Source organism: Oncorhynchus mykiss, chromosome 7, assembly GCF_013265735.2.
Source record: "Oncorhynchus mykiss isolate Arlee chromosome 7, USDA_OmykA_1.1, whole genome shotgun sequence".
Classification (NCBI taxonomy): domain Eukaryota; kingdom Metazoa; phylum Chordata; class Actinopteri; order Salmoniformes; family Salmonidae; genus Oncorhynchus; species Oncorhynchus mykiss.
Window position 1 is genome coordinate 64649105 of NC_048571.1, and position 19442 is coordinate 64668546.

The 19442-nt window shown below is 39.6% G+C and overlaps 2 protein-coding genes across 3 annotated transcripts; one reads left to right on the forward strand and one right to left on the reverse strand.

The window, feature by feature from the left end:
• Positions 1-3649: 3649 nt before the first annotated feature.
• LOC110528238 (ly6/PLAUR domain-containing protein 1) lies at positions 3650-6646 on the forward strand. Its single transcript, XM_021610126.2, has 3 exons — positions 3650-3906; positions 5602-5739; positions 5906-6646. The coding sequence occupies exons 1-3, from the start codon at positions 3855-3857 to the stop codon at positions 6133-6135; spliced, it is 420 nt and encodes a 139-aa protein (XP_021465801.1). The 5' UTR covers positions 3650-3854; the 3' UTR covers positions 6136-6646.
• Positions 6647-7806: 1160 nt separating this feature from the next.
• Positions 7807-17040, reverse strand: LOC110528237 (probable Bax inhibitor 1). Of its 2 annotated transcripts, none has more exons than XM_021610124.2 (10): positions 16890-17040; positions 15293-15391; positions 12635-12743; positions 12295-12415; positions 10946-10994; positions 10752-10849; positions 10426-10505; positions 10169-10269; positions 9808-9883; positions 7807-9525 (listed from the first exon to the last, which is right to left on the reverse strand). In XM_021610124.2, the coding sequence occupies exons 2-10, from the start codon at positions 15346-15348 to the stop codon at positions 9502-9504; spliced, it is 714 nt and encodes a 237-aa protein (XP_021465799.1). In that variant the 5' UTR covers positions 15349-15391; positions 16890-17040; the 3' UTR covers positions 7807-9501. The 2 variants fall into 2 exon arrangements, with proteins under 2 accessions (XP_021465799.1, XP_021465800.1); XM_021610125.2 differs by having other exon boundaries at positions 7807-9522; positions 16890-16977.
• Positions 17041-19442: the final 2402 nt, after the last annotated feature.

Below are 19442 nucleotides of genomic sequence, written 5' to 3' on the forward strand. Positions count from 1 at the left end.
AAAAAACCCAGAAGAAGCTAAATCAATGGCTACAGAGGGACTTATGTTTAAAAGGTAGAGTCCTAACAACCAAGGCCGAAGGTATCTCTAGACTAACACATGGCACTCTATCTTTATATCTTGACAGTAAAATAAGCAATAGATAGACCAGATGCTTTTCAACTTTCTTTGGAGAAACTGTACCCATTACATTAGGAAAACTGTTGTAATTCTGGACTTTACTACTTTAAAAAATACTTTTAAGATCAATTGGATAAAACAATTCCTAAGACCCTCTTCTATCTGGAATTTTATTCCTCATCATGTCTTCTCTACTTTTGGTGGCCTTAACTTCATGTTGTTTTGCAATTATTATATTGACAAAGTTCCAGTGAAACTTTCTGCTTTTCATCGGCAGGTTTTCTTGCCATGGTCCTTAATTTATAAACACAATTTTTATCCACACAGATATTATATATGGAATAATCAGGATATATTGTATAAAAATATTTCTTTGTTTTTAGAATATTGGTTCCGAAATAATATCCTATTGGTGAGCCAACTGGTAAATGCAAAGGGTATTTTACTCAGTTATAAGGAATTCTTATCACTTTACAAGGTCCCTGTAACACCTAAAGATTTTGCAATTGTTTTAGATGCCATTTCCTCAGGTGTTGCTATTTTATTCAGGAACGTGTCAAGACCTGACCCTCAGAGCCTACCTTCTATTGACCCTGTTGACTCATCAGTAGGAAAGATTTGTTTCTCTTTTGGTCCATTCAACAACAGAGCGATTCGAACCTCGTTTCAGCACGATGTTGTATGCAAACCTTATGTCATGCCTTATTGGAATGGATTTATTGATATTATCTGCTGGAAAAAAAGTGTGGATGTTGCCACACACAAACATACCTGTTAACAAAATTAAGGAAGTTTCCTTTAAAATTATTCATAAATATTATCCTGCCAACCACTATATAAAGAAGTTTAAGGAAAACATCAACTCAAATTGCTCCTTTTGTAATGACCACCTAGAAACAGTGTTGCATCTTTTCTGGCATTGTATGCATATAAGAAAACTGTGGCAAGACATCAGTAGGTTTATAATGGAACACATTTCTAAACATTTTACACTATTGTGGAGAGATGTACTGTTTGGATTCTTTACATACAATAGAAATAAGCTGAAATATTTTTATGTAATTAATTTCATTATTCTTTTGGCCAAATTTCATATACACAAATGTAAATTTACAAACAGAAAACCACATTTTCTTACCCTACAAAAATAAATGTAACTGTATTTTAAGACGGTTAAATGCTCTTCTAACAAAAAAGCTGTTAGAATTGTAAGTATACAGTGCCTTGCGAAAGTATTCGGCCCCCTTGAACTTTGCGACCTTTTGCCACATTTCAGGCTTCAAACATAAAGATATAAAACTGTATTTTTTTGTGAAGAATCAACAACAAGTGGGACACAATCATGAAGTGGAACGACATTTATTGGATATTTCAAACTTTTTTAACAAATCAAAAACGGAAAAATTGGGCGTGCAAAATTATTCAGCCCCTTTACTTTCAGTGCAGCAAACTCTCTCCAGAAGTTCAGTGAGGATCTCTGAATGATCCAATGTTGACCTAAATGACTAATGATGATAAATACAATCCACCTGTGTGTAATCAAGTCTCCGTATAAATGCACCTGCACTGTGATAGTCTCAGAGGTCCGTTAAAAGCGCAGACAGCATCATGAAGAACAAGGAACACACCAGGCAGGTCCGAGATACTGTTGTGAAGAAGTTTAAAGCCGGATTTGGATACAAAAAGATTTCCCAAGCTTTAAACATCCCAAGGAGCACTGTGCAAGCGATAATATTGAAATGGAAGGAGTATCAGACCACTGCAAATCTACCAAGACCTGGCCGTCCCTCTAAACTTTCAGCTCATACAAGGAGAAGACTGATCAGAGATGCAGCCAAGAGGCCCATGATCACTCTGGATGAACTGCAGAGATCTACAGCTGAGGTGGGAGACTCTGTCCATAGGACAACAATCAGTCGTATATTGCACAAATCTGGCCTTTATGGAAGAGTGGCAAGAAGAAAGCCATTTCTTAAAGATATCCATAAAAAGTGTTGTTTAAAGTTTGCCACAAGCCACCTGGGAGACACACCAAACATGTGGAAGAAGGTGCTCTGGTCAGATGAAACCAAAATTGAACTTTTTGGCAACAATGCAAAACGTTATGTTTGGCGTAAAAGCAACACAGCTGAACACACCATCCCCACTGTCAAACATGGTGGTGGCAGCATCATGGTTTGGGCCTGCTTTTCTTCAGCAGGGACAGGGAAGATGGTTAAAATTGATGGGAAGATGGATGGAGCCAAATACAGGACCATTCTGGAAGAAAACCTGATGGAGTCTGCAAAAGACCTGAGACTGGGATGGAGATTTGTCTTCCAACAAGACAATGATCCAAAACATAAAGCAAAATCTACAATGGAATGGTTCAAAAATAAACATATCCAGGTGTTAGAATGGCAAAGTCAAAGTCCAGACCTGAATCCAATCGAGAATCTGTGGAAAGAACTGAAAACTGCTGTTCACAAATGCTCTCCATCCAACCTCACTGAGCTCGAGCTGTTTTGCAAGGAGGAATGGGAAAAAATTTCAGTCTCTCGATGTGCAAAACTGATAGAGACATACCCCAAGCGACTTACAGCTGTAATCGCAGCAAAAGGTGGCGCTACAAAGTATTAACTTAAAGGGGCTGAATAATTTTGCACGCCCAATTTTTCAGTTTTTGATTTGTTAAAAAAGTTTGAAATATCCAATAAATGTCGTTCCACTTCATGATTGTGTCCCACTTGTTGTTGATTCTTCACAAAAAAATACAGTTTTATATCTTTATGTTTGAAGCCTGAAATGTGGCAAAAGGTCGCAAAGTTCAAGGGGGCCGAATACTTTCGCAAGGCACTTGTATGTATGTCCCTTAAGGTCCTTGTGTAATTGTAATGTGATATTGTACCCCCTAGCTCGATTGTCCATTGTTTGTTATCTATGTATGCTTGTGTTCCCTCATGTGCTTTATGTATTGATTTGTTGTACAAAATAACAAATATTATTTAAAGAATATGATTTTTTTAAATGTAGAGGGCAATAGCGCTGCGTTGACATGATTGGTTGACAGTAGGTGAGGGCAGGACGTCCTGTATAAACATAAACTCACTTCCTTGACAACTTCATTCACAACAGCTCTGTCTGTGGTGCTTGGCGAAGTGTCAGAAGTATGAATGCCCTGACTTCTGCATAAGCAGTGTCAAACCCAATGCAGACGAAAGATTCACCATGCAGCGCCTTTGAACACAAACTCACTTCCTTGACAACTTCCTTCGCAATAGCTCTGCTCCACTAAGCGCAAGAAGTATGAAAGCCCTGATGTCTTTGGTGGCTGTATCGCGGTAAATTATGTACGGCCACTTTTATACATTTGCTCTTAATCCTCCTGTAGGGCCCATTGCGACCAGCACTAGCAGGTCAACAATGTACGACTAAAATGAACGAGTCACTCAGAAAAATGAATCATGACTCTCGAGTCAGTAAAAAGAGTTGTTCAAAAGGAACGAATCGTTTGCGAATTGTACATCACTACACACAGCACTCTGAGATTGATTGCCCACAAGAGCGCACTCACCGCATCCAAGTTAGGAAACGCAAGCCCACCCACTGGATCCAATTTCGGCTACTGGACGCTTACTGGTGATATTACTGCTTTCACTATACTTTATCAGGCGTGAATTAAAGTCTAGCCTAACCTTACACCTGGGTAATATTTTTTGGGAGACACAGTAACCTTTTGATGGAGTTTATGGAAGATGCAATCGTTTGTTCTCCTAGCTTCTCTATGTGGATGCGTCCTCTGCTCAGGTACATATCTACTGTTTCTCTTTTGTACAGTTCAGTGTAGGTTTATTTATATTATGTATAATATTTTCAATCCCCAGTATTGATTATTTTCTCAATTATTGCCTCGGTGCCCTAAAATCTCTCAAATTAAGAATGCAGCCTTTAGGCGTGGGAAGGCTTCTCACAAATTTATTTTATTTTACTTTCTAAACTAAAATGCAGACTAAATATGTATGCAATCGTTTTAAATTTAAGCTAACCATGCACAATTACGAACATTGACAGAAGTGAATGATTTATTTAACTTGTTTTACCTTTGAAGTCTGAGACAACCTGTCATAAACACAAAATCGTGAAACCAGTCTCTGTCATTTAGACAGACGCATGAATAATTTCTGCTCCAACAGCATTAGCCTATAGTTAGACCAGTTAATCTCTTTGTTTGAAATGTGGATAATGCAATAATCATACTGTATGTGTGGCCACTTTGGATTATTCTTTATGGTAGATGACCCTACAAACAGACAGATCAATGTTGAACCATGCATATAGGATGCAATCGCACAGAAAAATAGTAATACGATTTCAAAATAGTGGAGCTGTATAGAGATATGTGTTTTACAACGTGCTGCTATAATGTTGTTCATGAGTTGCAAGCAATACCCATCAGATCATGCTGGCATAACAGATTGCATTAGCCTCTACTCGTAAACCTTTGGATGTCGTCTACCATAGCGCCATTCGTTTTGCCACTGGTGACAGTTTTAATACTCACCGCTGCATCCTGTATCAAAAGGTAGGCTGGTCCTCATTAAAGTCCCGTAGATCAACTCATTACTATCTTTCTGCTTAAAAACCCCTACTACACAAGCTTCCAATTTACCTAACTTCGTTGTTAAAGTTTTTTTAAAAACATGAGAAACCAAACCCGCTCCCAGGATTGGTTAACTCTTGAGGTTCCTTGGGTTTCCACCGAAATACGTCATTTTTGGTTTTTTTAATCCACCTCATTGCTGGAACCAATTGCAAAATACACTGCAATTGGATGCTCTGATAACACTTGGGCAATTTAAAATATTGATTGGGGAACTATTTGCCGAGGAATGTGGCTGTTTTTCTTGATTGTTTGTTGTACTGTATTTAGTTCGTTTTTATGTATGTGTGGGTCTCCGTTGCGAAAGAGACCCTGGTCTCATTGGTGACACCTTTTTTAAATAAATGTAAAATAAATAAACACCAATCCAGCCCAGATAGTCAGAGGACGAACAACAGATCAACTCCAAACATCTATGTTGATCAGAGCTGGGTGACTACTGATTGCCAAGGATTCGTAATACTAATGATTCTCTGTATGGTGGCAGTGATTGGATAGCTTTCAAACTTGAAGGTGCATGTGATGATCGCTCCCTATTTTGCTGAGACAGTGGTCATAATAATATGGTGTTAAAACGAGAAACAGTGTCAAAGCAATAGCTGTAGCATTTTTAGAGGGTTTAAACCCATGCTAATTGAAAAGGGTACTAGCAAATGGTCATGTCTTCGTATTAGAGAAGGAATAGAGGCATCAACAGAAGGAAATGGCTCCCTCTTGTGGATATTCTGCACTGCATTTATCTCCATGGACGTTGCTTGGAAACACGTGAATGCGCTTCCATGTTGTATTGCACCATAACTAGATGTTTCCTTCCATGTATTTTAAGCATGCGTGTGTGTCAGGCTGGCCTTTTCAGATGCAGTGTTACCACTGTGAAGAGACTCTGTTGGACAATGACTGTTCAGCTCCAAAGTTCATTGTCAACTGCACAGCAAACATCCAGAATGCCTGTCAGAAGGAGGTGATTGTGGGTGAAAATGGTGAGCCTGGTGAACTTTTTTTGCTGTCAAGTCTGAATCCATTCTAGCAGGGTTAATAGTAATATAAAAAAATATCTTTGTTGTTTAAAAATAACAAACAAAATTGCACCCTTTGACTTGTGTAACATTTGGCTGGTTTTGATGTTTCAGTGTTCTCTCTCTCCAGGTGTGTCCTACAGGAAGACCTGTGCCTCTTTCTCCACCTGTCTGATCGTATCAGCAGGGTATCAGTCCTTCTGCGTCCCGGGTCGGGTGGGCTCTGTCTGCATCAGCTGCTGTAACACCCCCCTCTGCAACGGACCCCGCCCCCCCAGGATTTCCCTGGCCCCCACCCATCCTCCCACTAGACCCACTACTCTCCTCATCATCACTGTTGCCATGGGAACACTTCCCTGATGTGGACACTAGTATTGGCTGGATTGGATAGAAGGTTCTCAGATGTGGAGATGCCTTGCGTTGGAGCCAACCGACACTGCCCTGAGAGATGACTGGAAAAACTAGGTCTACTGTGGACAGAGATTCTACAATCTACCAACAGGGCTGACTGACACATATGGCTCCATTGACCAAAAAGAGTGACAAACATAAGTGAAATTGGTCTACAAAGATAACATGTATAATTGTTTTAAGGTGCTCAAACCATGGATCATTAAGCAATTTGATTTTGAATTTTAGAACCACTATGTATCAAAAAATATATTCAAAAAAGAAAATATTGAATTTGGCCTTTACTACTATAGCCCATAGAAACACATTGAATAACACATTCATACATGGCAAAAAAAGACATAAGGAATATGGTTTAAGTGTCTGTCCTAATATCTCGGAGATAAGCTTAGGATTTTTTTTTTTTTTTTTACATATTTAACAGCTTTTTTGTTGCCACAAAACTACCTCCATTCATTTGTATGGGTTACCTTGAGACAAGTCCCATGACACTTGTATGGGTTACCTTGAGACAAGTCCCATGACATTTGTATGGGTTACCTTGAGACAAGTCCCATGACATTTGTATGGGTTACCTTGAGACAAGTCCCATGACATTTGTATGGGTTACCTTGAGACAAGTCCCATGACATTTGTATGGGTTACCTTGAGACAAGTCCCATGACATTTGTATGGGTTACCTTGAGACAAGTCCCATGACACTTGTATGGGTTACCTTGAGACAAGTCCCATGACACTTGTATGGGTTACCTTGAGACAAGTCCCATGACACTTGTATGGGTTACCTTGAGACAAGTCCCATGACATTTGTATGGGTTACCTTGAGACAAGTCCCATGACACTTGTATGGGTTACCTTGAGACAAGTCCCATGACATTTGTATGGGTTACCTTGAGACAAGTCCCATGACACTTGTATGGGTTACCTTGAGACAAGTCCCATGACATTTGTATGGGTTACCTTGAGACAAGTCCCATGACATTTGTATGGGTTACCTTGAGACAAGTCCCATGACACTTGTATGGGTTACCTTGAGACAAGTCCCATGACACTTGTATGGGTTACCTTGAGACAAGTCCCATGACATTTGTATGGGTTACCTTGAGACAAGTCCCATAACATTTGTATGGGTTACCTTGAGACAAGTCCCATGACATTTGTGGGGGTTGAAGAGCAAATTAGCATATTAGTTTGTTGTCCAAACAGTTTGGACGGTAGAGACAGAAGTTGCCACATCGGCGGTACTGACTTCAGGCGAGTCCCACAGGACTCTTTCCATAGTGGTCAAAATAGTTAAAGGCCAAACTGTTAGGATGCTACAGAGGTTTTTGTGAGAATACCGACTTTTGGGATGTCTCCTGGTCTGACAGTCCTGTAGCCACTTTCCACCGCATATTTGGAAGGCTGACAAAGGCTGATGTGGTGGATTGAGATGAAGCCCATGCAACAAACAAAAAAATCTTAAACTGACAGATTTTGATGGGGATGTTTTTATCATGTTAATTAGATTGATGCACAGGTGTGTCAATAGACTAAGGATTAAAAAACCCTTGGGATGTGTGTGATACTTTGCAACCCATAAAAAATCATAATGAACATAAATTACAAGTCCCATTAAACTTTATTTTAACACGTTTTTATTCTTACATTAATTTAGCAGATTTACAACAGCAATTCCTGGAAAAACAAAAGTTTTCACAGTATAAGAGAGCAGTTATTTAATTTTTGAAACCGTAAAATCCTCAGATGAGAAGTAATAGTTTGGTAAACCTGTATTGTTATTGGCACTTTAAGAAAATAAAGCCTAGCAGGGAGGATCTTTGACTGTTCAATTTCATTCAACCAATGTTGAAAACCTAAGGACTATGACACATATCAGAATGGAAACAGTTAATTTCCCTGCATCTTGATTCCCCTCAACATCAAGGAAGAAACATTCGTAACAGCTCGTCCTTTAGCCAAGGACGCAGAATTAATGGGTAGAAGAGGACTAGTTCGGACTGGTAATTGGATGCTATGCCATGTGCTTCAGTGACTGAATTGACCGGAATAGTTTGAATTTGGCAGAAATGCCATACCTTCTCAATTAAACTGTAAGTGCACCTTGTAAATCAATTTTGTTACTCCTGGACATTCCTCTAAGATGAGTGGGATTTATTTATTTCATTTCACCTCAATACATAAAATAAAATCCATAGCACATGAAACACAGGTTCTCTACTGTTCACCCGTTTCAAGCACTGAATCTTTTTTTAGTAAGGAAAAGACAGAACAAGCTTGACAAAATAAATATCTGGAAAAATATATTACACTTCCTCAACACAAGTCAATCAATATATATCACTTTCTAGACACCATAGCGGACAACACCACCAGCAATTACCATACAACTCCTATAGCAATCATTTTTTATGTTGATTGAGGTGCTTTGGGCCAGGTCTGGATATTTAACATGATTAAAATCCTCGAATGCAATCGTTTGCATCTTATAAAAAAAAACTCTGAGAACATTCCCTAAATGACAACCTACAAAATAAAAATACTGATATAAGAGCATCCTCACTTTGAGAAAGACAATGCCTTAAATGAAACCAGTAAATTACTCTGATCAGTTAACAGACATAAAATAAATGTCCTAGAAAGGGTTTGTACTGTAATAGAAGTAGCAATATTTGTTATACCGGTATGCTAATAACAATGATAAACCATGTAAATGACCACCCTACGAACTCATGTTCTTCATTCATCACAACGTTGAAATCCTGCGATGTCATCGTTATGAGACGAATATGGTGTGGGGGGTTATTTAAGTGGCAGAATTCCCAACTGAACAGATAATATTCACAGAATTATCATCCTCTTTGCAGTAAATGTATCCATTTCCATTATATTAACATTTGCTGAAGAGGTCCCACAAATGCAAACTGTTATTGTACTTATCAGTAGGTATATAAAAAGTGGCCTTTAATAATTTGAGGCATTGTTCACATGGAAAATAAAAAAAATTATAATCGTCTCCTCAACACAATGTGAAAATAACTATCAAAATAAGTCTGTGTTAATTACTTCAAAGCAACTACACGGTCCCTTCAAAATGGGACTTCTAGACCTTTACATCAAAGCTCAAAGACATCAAACCTTATGACAAAGTCAAATTCCAAATGCAACCAATCGGTTCCTAAAAATGAAGACAATATACCAAAGAACAAAATCATATCAGGGTCTAAATAATTCAGAATGATCAAGCAGTTAAGGCGAATGCACCAGACGCACTCCTGATGCAATTCCAGGTCACAGATCTTTCCTCCACTTAATTTACTTCTTCTTCTTGTTGTCCTGCTAAATAAATAACATATTTTCAATACAGTTCTACATAAAACAGACAAATTCTCACCTAACTAACCTCAAACCATGTTTAACCTGGCAGTGCAAAGTACAAGATTACTAAGGTACACTATGCTGGCTAATCATACGTAGTATTTAAGATGCTTTCTGGTCCTATGTGCATGTTATTAGATTGTTCAAAACATAGCAATGTGTATAAGAGTTAGTGGAAGTATAGTATAGTTGGTATACTATATAAAAATGCACTGTGTTAGAGCACCCTTGCCAGTATTGTACCTTCTCATTCATGGCCAGAATAACCATTAGCTTCCTGAAGATAGTCACAAAGTCCAAGAAGAGATCCACAGAGTGCCTTCAATAGGGTGAAGAGAGAAAAGAGTTAACAAATATCTTATAAAACACTTGAAAAGCTCATTGTAAAAGAGCCAAGCTATTGACACAGTCTACATAATACCAAGTCCATACCAATTGCATTGTATACCCACCCTACTCTACGTTTTACCGTGTTAGATAAGGAAAGATTGCATGGCCTGACAGACACACCCATTTGTAAATTCCAGATCACAATGGCAAAAGACTGTTTCAACAACTAGTCCCCCACCCTCTTCACCAGGTCAAGAAAGTGTGTCCCCCTTACCATATGTAGTCTTTGTCTCCCATCTCAGCCTTCTCAATGATGAGTTGAGTGTCAAACAGCACAAATCCACACATGATGGCCAGGCCAAGGTATATGTGAGCCTACACACACAAAAATGCTTGATTGGTAAAAATGACAACTAGTAAGTCATACTATAACTGTCCATAAAGAGTAGTGTTGGACAGCACTGTGTATAGTATTATTATTATTATTCAAAACAATGCAAACATGACTATAGTAGGTTGTTTTCCTCTTACCTTGAACAACATGACAGACCCCAGGAACATGTTGAGGAAAGAGACCAGGAGCAGGATGGACAATCCGGATGTCAGAGTACCTGAAAGGCAGACATGGGGTATTTTAATTTAGTAACATTTATTTTGTACAACAGTACAGTTTCACTAAAACCGGAGTGATTCGTTTCAGTCCCTTAATAAAAAATAAAACTCCAGGACACTGGTAATGACTAGACTATTTTCTCCATGTATCTGACCTAGTAGCACGTCAAGGTGTGCAAGTTTACGTTCTATAGTTTCAATTCCTTTACATTACACAATGTGGTTAGCAGCAGACAACACTTTACCCCAGAGGAAGAGGAAGCTCCTACGCTGGGCGTAAAGAGCACTCAGTGTGAAGCACACAAAGATGATGGCGGTCCCCAGGAAGGCTGTAACTATGATGCTGGTTGGAGAAGGAGAGTAGATATGAGAAACATTTAGAAAAAAACCTTCAGTCAAAAGGAAACTAGCTACATACAGATCATTATTGTCATTTTACCTAGGGTTAATAGAGATGATGTAATCCATGGTTGGGCCCAAACCAACACCTGGAATGGAGAAGAAAACAAAACAAAATGTCAGCACATGACCACTACAATAGCTAAAAATACATAGGCTGCGTTTAGATTCAAATTCAATCAAATTTATTTTATATAGCCCTTCGTACATCAGCTGATATCTCAAAGTGCTGTACAGAAACCCAGCCTAAAACCCCAAACAGCAAGCAATGCAGGTGAAGAAGCACGGTGGCTAGGAAAAACTCCCTAGAAAGGCCAAAACCTAGGAAGAAACCTAGAGAGGAACCAGGCTATGTGGGGTGGCCAGTCCTCTTCTGGCTGTGCCGGGTGGAGATTATAACAAAACATGGTCAAGATGTTCAAATGTTCATAAATGACCAGCATGGTCGAATAATAATAAGGCAGAATAGTTGAAACTGGAGCAGCAGCACAGCCAGGTGGACTGGGGACAGCAAGGAGTCATCATGTCAGGTATTCCTGGGGCATGGTCCTAGGGCTCAGGTCCTCCGAGAGAGAGAAAGAAAGAGAGAATTAGAGAGAGCATATGTGGGATGGCCAGTCCTCTTCTGGCTGTGCCGGGTGGAGATTATAACAGAACATGGCCAAGATGTTCAAATGTTCATAAATGATCAGCATGGTCGAATAATAATAAGGCAGAACAGTTGAAACTGGAGCGCTAGATACAGCGCTAGATTCTCTACCCTTCTTTGGAAGTGTGCACTCGTACCCTCCCCCTCAAGGATTTATTAGGACTGGTGTAAGGAAAATAATGGACTGGTGTAAGGAATATGGTGGCAACTCCCTCCAGCCATGTTTGCACCAATCCAAAGCTTTTAAAATGCATGAGGGTGAGTGAAAAAGTACACACACACACACACAGTGTAGGCCCTTTTCTGACAGCGCTATGAGGCAGATGTCAAGTAACCTTGGTAACCAGATGTCAAGTAACCTTGGTAACCAGATGTCAAGTAACCTCGGTAACCAGATGTCAAGTAACCTTGGTTAACCCAGAACTAAAGTCTTGTGTAATTGCTCAGCTGCTCAATTAAGTTCTGGGTCCATAGGTGTTAAGAGAAGGGATCAAGAGATGCTAAAACAGAGCGGAACTGGAACGAGGAGCTCCACCCCCTCTTTGCAAGTTACGGGGCTGATTGTCCCCTCCCCTTCCAAAAAATGCTAACACCTGCGAAATCGTTATTGTCCAAATAACCAGTGACGGAAAACGCAAACAACGAAACTACTGCTGCTCGTTATCCTACGCGTCCCATTCCTTCCCGACAGACTCTACGTTACCAGTTATATTTACGTAGATCTGTCCACAACAGATTACCTGTGAAGAAGGCAAAGCCAGAGAGGATAGCCAGTCTCTTCTTCTCCGTCTGAGGGCAGTGGGGGGTCATCGTCAGCCAGACCATCATGGCCAGGGAGCCCATTATTGTCAACAGCCCACCCTAATGGACATAAAACACACAGCAACCGTTATTATAATGTAATAAGATAAATGGTGATTGTCAATTACGAAACATTACCACACAATCATATGTTATATGGCCCTCTTTTGTGAAATCTACCCCAAACTCCACACTTAAGTGTTCTTAATACTTACAACACTAATAGAGTGCTTCAGTTTGGTTGTACTTGTTCCTATGACTACCATTATCTCCATTTACCTGGAATAGTCTGGTGATGACGTGGACGTAGGCTCCAGCTGCAGCCACAAACATGCACAGGGCCAGGCTGGAGTAGACATTCTTCAGGTGCAGCTGAGTGGAGCGGGAGCTGAGACAGAAGGGAGAGTTGTACTGTATGAGGAACACACAGACACGTACGTGTGTGCGCGCACACACACACACACACACACACAGTTGAAGTCGGAAGTTTACATACACCTTAGCCTTAAACTCAGTTTTTCACAATTCCTGACATTTAATCCTAGTAACAATTCCCTGTCTTAGGTCAGTTAGGCTCACCACTTTATTTTAAGAATGTAAAATGTCCAAAGTATAGTAGAGAGAATTATTTATTTCAGCTTTTATTTCTTTCATCACATTCCCAGTGAGTCATAAGTTTACATACACTCAATTAGTATTTGGTAGCATTGCCTTTAAATTGTTTAACTTGGGTCAAATGTTTCAGGTAGCCTTCCACAAGCTTCCCAAAATAAGTTGGGTGAATTTTGGCCCATTCCTCCTGACAGAGCTGGTGTAACTGAGTCAGGTTTGTAGGCCTCCTTGCTCACACACGCTTTTTCAGTTCTGCCCACCAATTTTCTACAGGATTGAGGTCAGGGCTTTGTGATGGCCACTCCAATACCTTGACTTTGTTGTCCTTAAGCCATTTTGCCACAACTTTGGAAGTATGCTTGGGGTCATATGTCAATATTTCTCAATGGGCAGTTGCAATCCATAGTCTGGCTTTTATTTTTTAATGGCGGTTTTGGAGCAGTGGCTTCTTCCTTGCTGGGCAGAATTTCAGGTTATGTCGATATTAGACTTGTTTTACTGTGGATGTAGATACTTTTGTACGCGTTTCCTCCAGCATCTTCCCAAGGTCCTTTGCTTATGTTCTGGGATTGATTTGCACTTTTCGCACCAAAGTACATTAATCTCTAGGAGACAGAACGTCTCCTTCCTGAGCGGTACGACGGCTGCGTGGTCCCATGGTGTTTATACTTACATACTATTGTTTGTACAGATGAATGTGGTACCTGCAGGAGTTTGGAAATTGCTCCCAAGGATGAACCAGACTTGTGGAGGTCTACAATGGTTTTTTTCTGAAGTCTTGGCTGATTTCTTTTGATTTTCCCATGATGTCAAGCAAAGAGGCACTGAGTTTGAAGGTAGGCCTTGAAATACATCCACAGGTACAACTCCAATTGACTCAAATGATTTGTTAAAAAAGTTTGAAATATCCAATAAATGTCGTTCCCTTCATGATTGTGTCCCACTTGTTGTTGATTCTTCACAAAAAAATACAGTTATATATCTTTATGTTTGAAGCCTGAAATGTGGCAAAAGGTCGCAAAGTTCAAGGGAGCCGAATACTTTTGCAAGGCACTGTACATGCACATACACACACATCTCTCTTAATCTTCTCTATGTATTTCATGTCTCAGGCAGAGTTGCAAAGAAAAAGCCATATCCCAGACTGGCCAATAAAAAGAAAAGATTAAGATGGTCGAACAGACACTTGACATAGGAACTCTGTCTAGAAGGCCAGCATCCCGGAGTCGCCTCTTCACTGTTGACGTTGAGACTGATGTTTTGCGGGTACTATTTAATGAAACTGCCTGTTCAGGACTTGAGGTGTCTGTTTCTCAAACTAGACAGTCTAATGTACTTGTCCTCTAGCTCAGTTGTGCACTGGGGACTCCCACTCCTCTTTCTATTCTGGTTAGAGCCAGTTTGCGCTGTTCTGTGAAGGGAGTAGTACACAGCGTTGTACGAGATCTTCAGTTTCTTGGCAATTTCTGGCATGGAATAGCCTTCATTTCTCAGAACAAGAATAGACTGACAAGTTTCAGAAGGAAGTTTTGTTTCTGGCCATTTTGAGACTAATTGAACCCACAATTGTTGATTCTCCAGATACTCAACTAGTCTAAAGAAGGACAGTTTTATTGCTTCTTTAAATCAGGACAACAGTTTTCAGCTGTGCTAACATAATTGCAAAGGGTGTTTTAATGATCAATTAGCCCTTTAAAATGATAAACTTGGAATATCTAACACAACACGTCATTGGGACACGAGTGAAGGTTTCTAATAATGGGCCTCTGTATTCCATTTAAAAAACTGCCATTTCCAGCTACAATAGTAATTTACAACATTAACAATGTCTACACTGCATTTCTGATCAATTTGATGTTATTTTAATGTACAAAATGAGGGTTTCTTTCAAAAACAAGGACATTTCTAAATGACCCCAAACGTTTTAACGGTAGTGCACATCACATGCAACACCCACAAAGCCTAACATCAACAGAGAATTGATCTATCACTACACCCAACCCACCCAGAATCAGGTATGCTTGTAGCCTGAGTGGAGCAGGAGGTGAGATCAAGCGGAGAGTTTTTATTGTATGAGGAACAGGTTTAGCTCTACAGAAAATGTATTTTAACATAAAATGTCCAACTCATCAGTTAGGACTAATCTAGTCATATTGTAATTTAGTAACACATCAATGCCTGCAACAGTAGCAAAGCCTGTTAGTGACCAGTACAGACTGCTTCTGTTCAATGACTGACTCATGATGACAACACTAATGATGCCAGTAAGTCTCCTTAATGTTGTCAGATAGTGTGTGGAAATAGTAAACCAAGCAAGTTACTTACATTTGGGAAAATTTAAAAAGGGAATCAAAATGTATATTCCGATCAAACATGTTCATCTTGTCTGGACTTGGTTGGACCCTGTTCCTGGAGTAAAATTTCCTGAAACAAAACAAATATGTGATGGACATTAGGCATTACTGTTGATTAGTACAGTAATGGATTGAAATAAAAACAGCCTTCTAAATTAAATCAAATTTGAACTAGCTATATGTCCTGGAATGAAAGTGAAAAAAAAGATATCTGGCTGAATCACCCGAGACAAATGTACTTTTTTCACTTCATTCTTTATATTATGGATCAAATACTTGGACAGATCAACGGACAGCTAACGTTAACTGTGTGGGTCTGAAATTGAATGAATGTAGCCTCCTCTTATGCAAAGCAATCATTCGTGTAATGATTAGTCTGGCATTACGAAGGTCTGGGATGGGGTTTAGCTTTTTACTGACTTGGTTGTAAGGGATTATGGTAAGAGCTTCCTGAGTTCAATTCTTATATAGCACTCAGTCTCACCATGACCATCTCTGGCTACGTCTCAGATTTACTTAGTTATCGGTAAGCAACTGTTGTTAGCTAATACACCTTGGCCAAAATCCCAGCAGAGTAACAAACTTTTACGGGTAATTAGGCCTACAGTAAACAAATAGTCAACACTTTTGTCAAACGTAATGAAACCTTGTCGTAATCGCACAAGAGTCGACAATTGACCTCAGGCCACAGACGCACTAATTCAAAATGACAGTTGCCATGTTCATTGTCTAGTCTGAACTAGGAAACTCGGAATTGTACGACTTGCCAAATGGTTAAACGCGTCACGATTATAACGACAACCAGTAAGCAAGTCGTACATTTCCGAGTTCCGACTAGTACATGAACGCGGCAAGTGCTTTTAGTGGTGGAAGAGGATAGAGCAACTAGGAAGCTAACTAACTCACTTCAGATTACATTGTTAATGTATCTAGCTATTTAATGTAATCGTAAACTAAGATATCTAGCGCTTAGATGCTCCCAAACAGATGGCTAGTTGAAGGGGGCGCTGTCATGATAGCCAGACATCTAATTCCAGCACGCTATCCTAGACAACTTGGCTAACGAAGGCCCTTACTCAATCATGCGTAACTCAAACAAACTTAGCTTGTTCGCCGTTTCGTGTAAGGTTATCTAAAACTAGACAACTTCACTCCGATTAATTACAGTTGCCTATTGTAATATAGATAACCACAACCATTTACATAAAAACCAGGTAACAGGATAACGTTAGATAATTTTTATGGATAAATAAAATGTGAGTAGAAAGTCAACTATTTAACGTTAGCTAGCTAACATTGGCCGTGTTCGAGAGCATCAAAAACGTAATGTAGCATGGGTGAATTGACTGACTGATCTAGACATTTTAATGGACAGTTATTTAGATCAGTCAGTCGGTAGCCGCCTACACTGTTGGCTGCAATGTCGAACAGGCCACTAACTAGCTAGTTTATGTTAGCATCGACATTGGCTAACAACGCTTTTCATTGTCAGACGTCAAAACGAACATAAGGGCAGGTGTCGTTTACAACTTTCTGGATAGCTGCATTTTATATATAATACAAATTACCTGATGGTGATATTTGGACAACGATCAGCAACAGATAGATGTTTAAATAGCTAACGAAAGGCAAGCTGTTTCCACAGATGAGCCAGATATTTCACTGTTAGTACAAGTGTGAAGCATCCGGTTGGCGTTTTCCGCTCACTACCAAATATGGCGATGAGAGGAAGCCCAGTGGGAGAAGATGGAGTGAGATGGATTTTGGCCGGAATTATGCAAATGTTCTCATCGATGAAACATTTTATCTCAATACAGTTTACTGTTGCCAAAACTAGAATCTATTACGAACAGAGTGGACTGAGTTTTGTAGATTTTAACCTTTGCAAAAGTTTATTTAAAATTTGCGTTGTTTAGATTTCTATCAAATACATGCGTGCTTGGCTCTGCCCACTATGACTTATTTGTTCCCATTTGAAACGAAATGCTGTGGTCTATCTTGAGTAGAATAATCTTGCAGCTTCTTTACGTACTTTAGCCAGAGCTACTCCTTTCTTTAATATCATTTCAATTTAAGGGCTTTATTGGCATGGGAAACATATGTTAACATTGCCAAAGCAAGTGAAATAGATAATAAACAAAAGTGAAAAGAAAACAATAAAAATGAACAGTAATGTCAATTTTTATTGTTTTTTTTTCACTCACAGAATACCCAAAATAATAAAGACATTACAAATGTCACATTATGTCTATATACAGTGTTGTAACGATGTGCAAATAGTACAATATGGAAAATAAATAAACATAAATATGGGATGTATCTACAAAGGTGTTTGTTCTTCACTGGTTGCCCTTGTGGCAACAGGTCACAAATCTTGCTGCTGTGATGGCACACTGGGGTATTTCACCCAGTAGATATAAGAGTCAAATTTGGGTTTGTTTTTGAATTCTTTGTGGATCTGTGTAATCTGAGGGAAATATGTGTCTCTACATTTGGTAGGAAGTGCAGCTCAGTTTCCAACTCATTTTGTGAGCAGTGTGCACATAGCCTGTCTTCTCTTGAGAGCCAGGTTTCTCAATAGCAAGGCTATGCTCACTGAGTCTATACATAGTCAAAGCTTTCCTTAAGTTTGGGTCAGTCACAGTGGTCAGGTATTCTGCCACTTTGTACTCTCTGTTTAGGGCCAAATAGCATTCTAGTTTGCTCAGTTGATTTGTTAATTCTTTCCAATGTGTCAAGTAATTATCTTTTAGTTTTCTCTTGATTTGGTTGGATCTAATTGTGTGGCTGTCTTGGGGCTCTATGGGGTCTGTTTGTGTTTGTGAACAGAGCCCCAGGACCAGCTTGCTTGCTTAGGGGACTCTTCTACAGGTTCATCTCTCTGTAGGTGATGGCTTTGTTATGGAAGGTTTGGGAATCTCTTCCTTTTAGGTGGTTGTAGAATTTAACGGCTCTTTTCAGGATTTTGATAATTAGCGGGTATCGGTCTAATTCTGCTCTACATGCATTTTTTGGTGTTTAACGTTGTACACAGAAGATATTTTTTGCAGAATTCTGCATGCAGCGTCTCAATTTGGTGTTTGTCTCATTTTGTGAACTCTTGGTTGGTGAGCGGGATCCCAGAACTCACAACCATGAAGGACAATGAATTATAGAACTGATTCAAGTATTTTTTAGCCAGATCCTAATTGGAATGTCGAATTTTATGTTCCTTTTGATGGCATAGAAGGCCCTTCTTGCCTTGTCTCAGCTCGTTCACAGCTTTGTGGAAGTTACCTGTGGCGCTGATTTTTAGGCCGAGGTATGTATAGTTGTTTGTGTTATCTAGGGCAACGGTGTCGAGGTGGAATTTGTATTTGTGGTCCTGGCAACTGGACCTTTTTTGGAAGACCCTTATTTTAGTCTTACTGAGATTTACTGTCAGGGCCCAGATCTGACAGAATCTGTGCAGAAGACCTAGGTGCTGCAGTAGGCCCTCCTTGGTTGGGGACAGAAGCACCAGATCATCAGCAAACAGTAGACATTTGACTTCAGATTCTAGTAGGGTGAGGCCGGGTGCTGCAGACTTTTCTAATGCCCTCGCCAATTCGTTGATATATATGTTGAAGAGGGTGAAGCTTAAGCTGCATCCCTGTCTCACCCCACAGCCCTGTTGTTGAAGGAATTCTAAATTCCTCTGTTTTATTTCCCAATCAAAATCAAACACTCTGTCAATGCATTCGAAGGGTTTGTAAGACCCTATATTTTATAAGAATGGACAGAGCCCCGGTCTTAAAAGTCAGGTAACAGCGTTTAATTCAAGAGAGTACTAAGTTCATACACATTTTGCCACAAGTTATAAACTGAAAATGACGTCAGCGTTTTCTAAATGTTCCGTCTCTTCTTGACACTGGTAGAAAGGCCCTATAGCTCTCAAGCCTTCCCTCCTCGCCTAGAGCCAAGGTCAGCCAGTGTAGATTAGCATTCTAGACAGTCTGGAGATAGTCCGTCCCTGCCATCTGGAGATAGTTCATTCATTTGTACAAAGGAACAGACCGTCATTGTACTAAACTCCTGGCTACATTATATTCAATACTGAGAGCAACAGAGAAAATTCATACATGTACAGTAACATAAGTCTT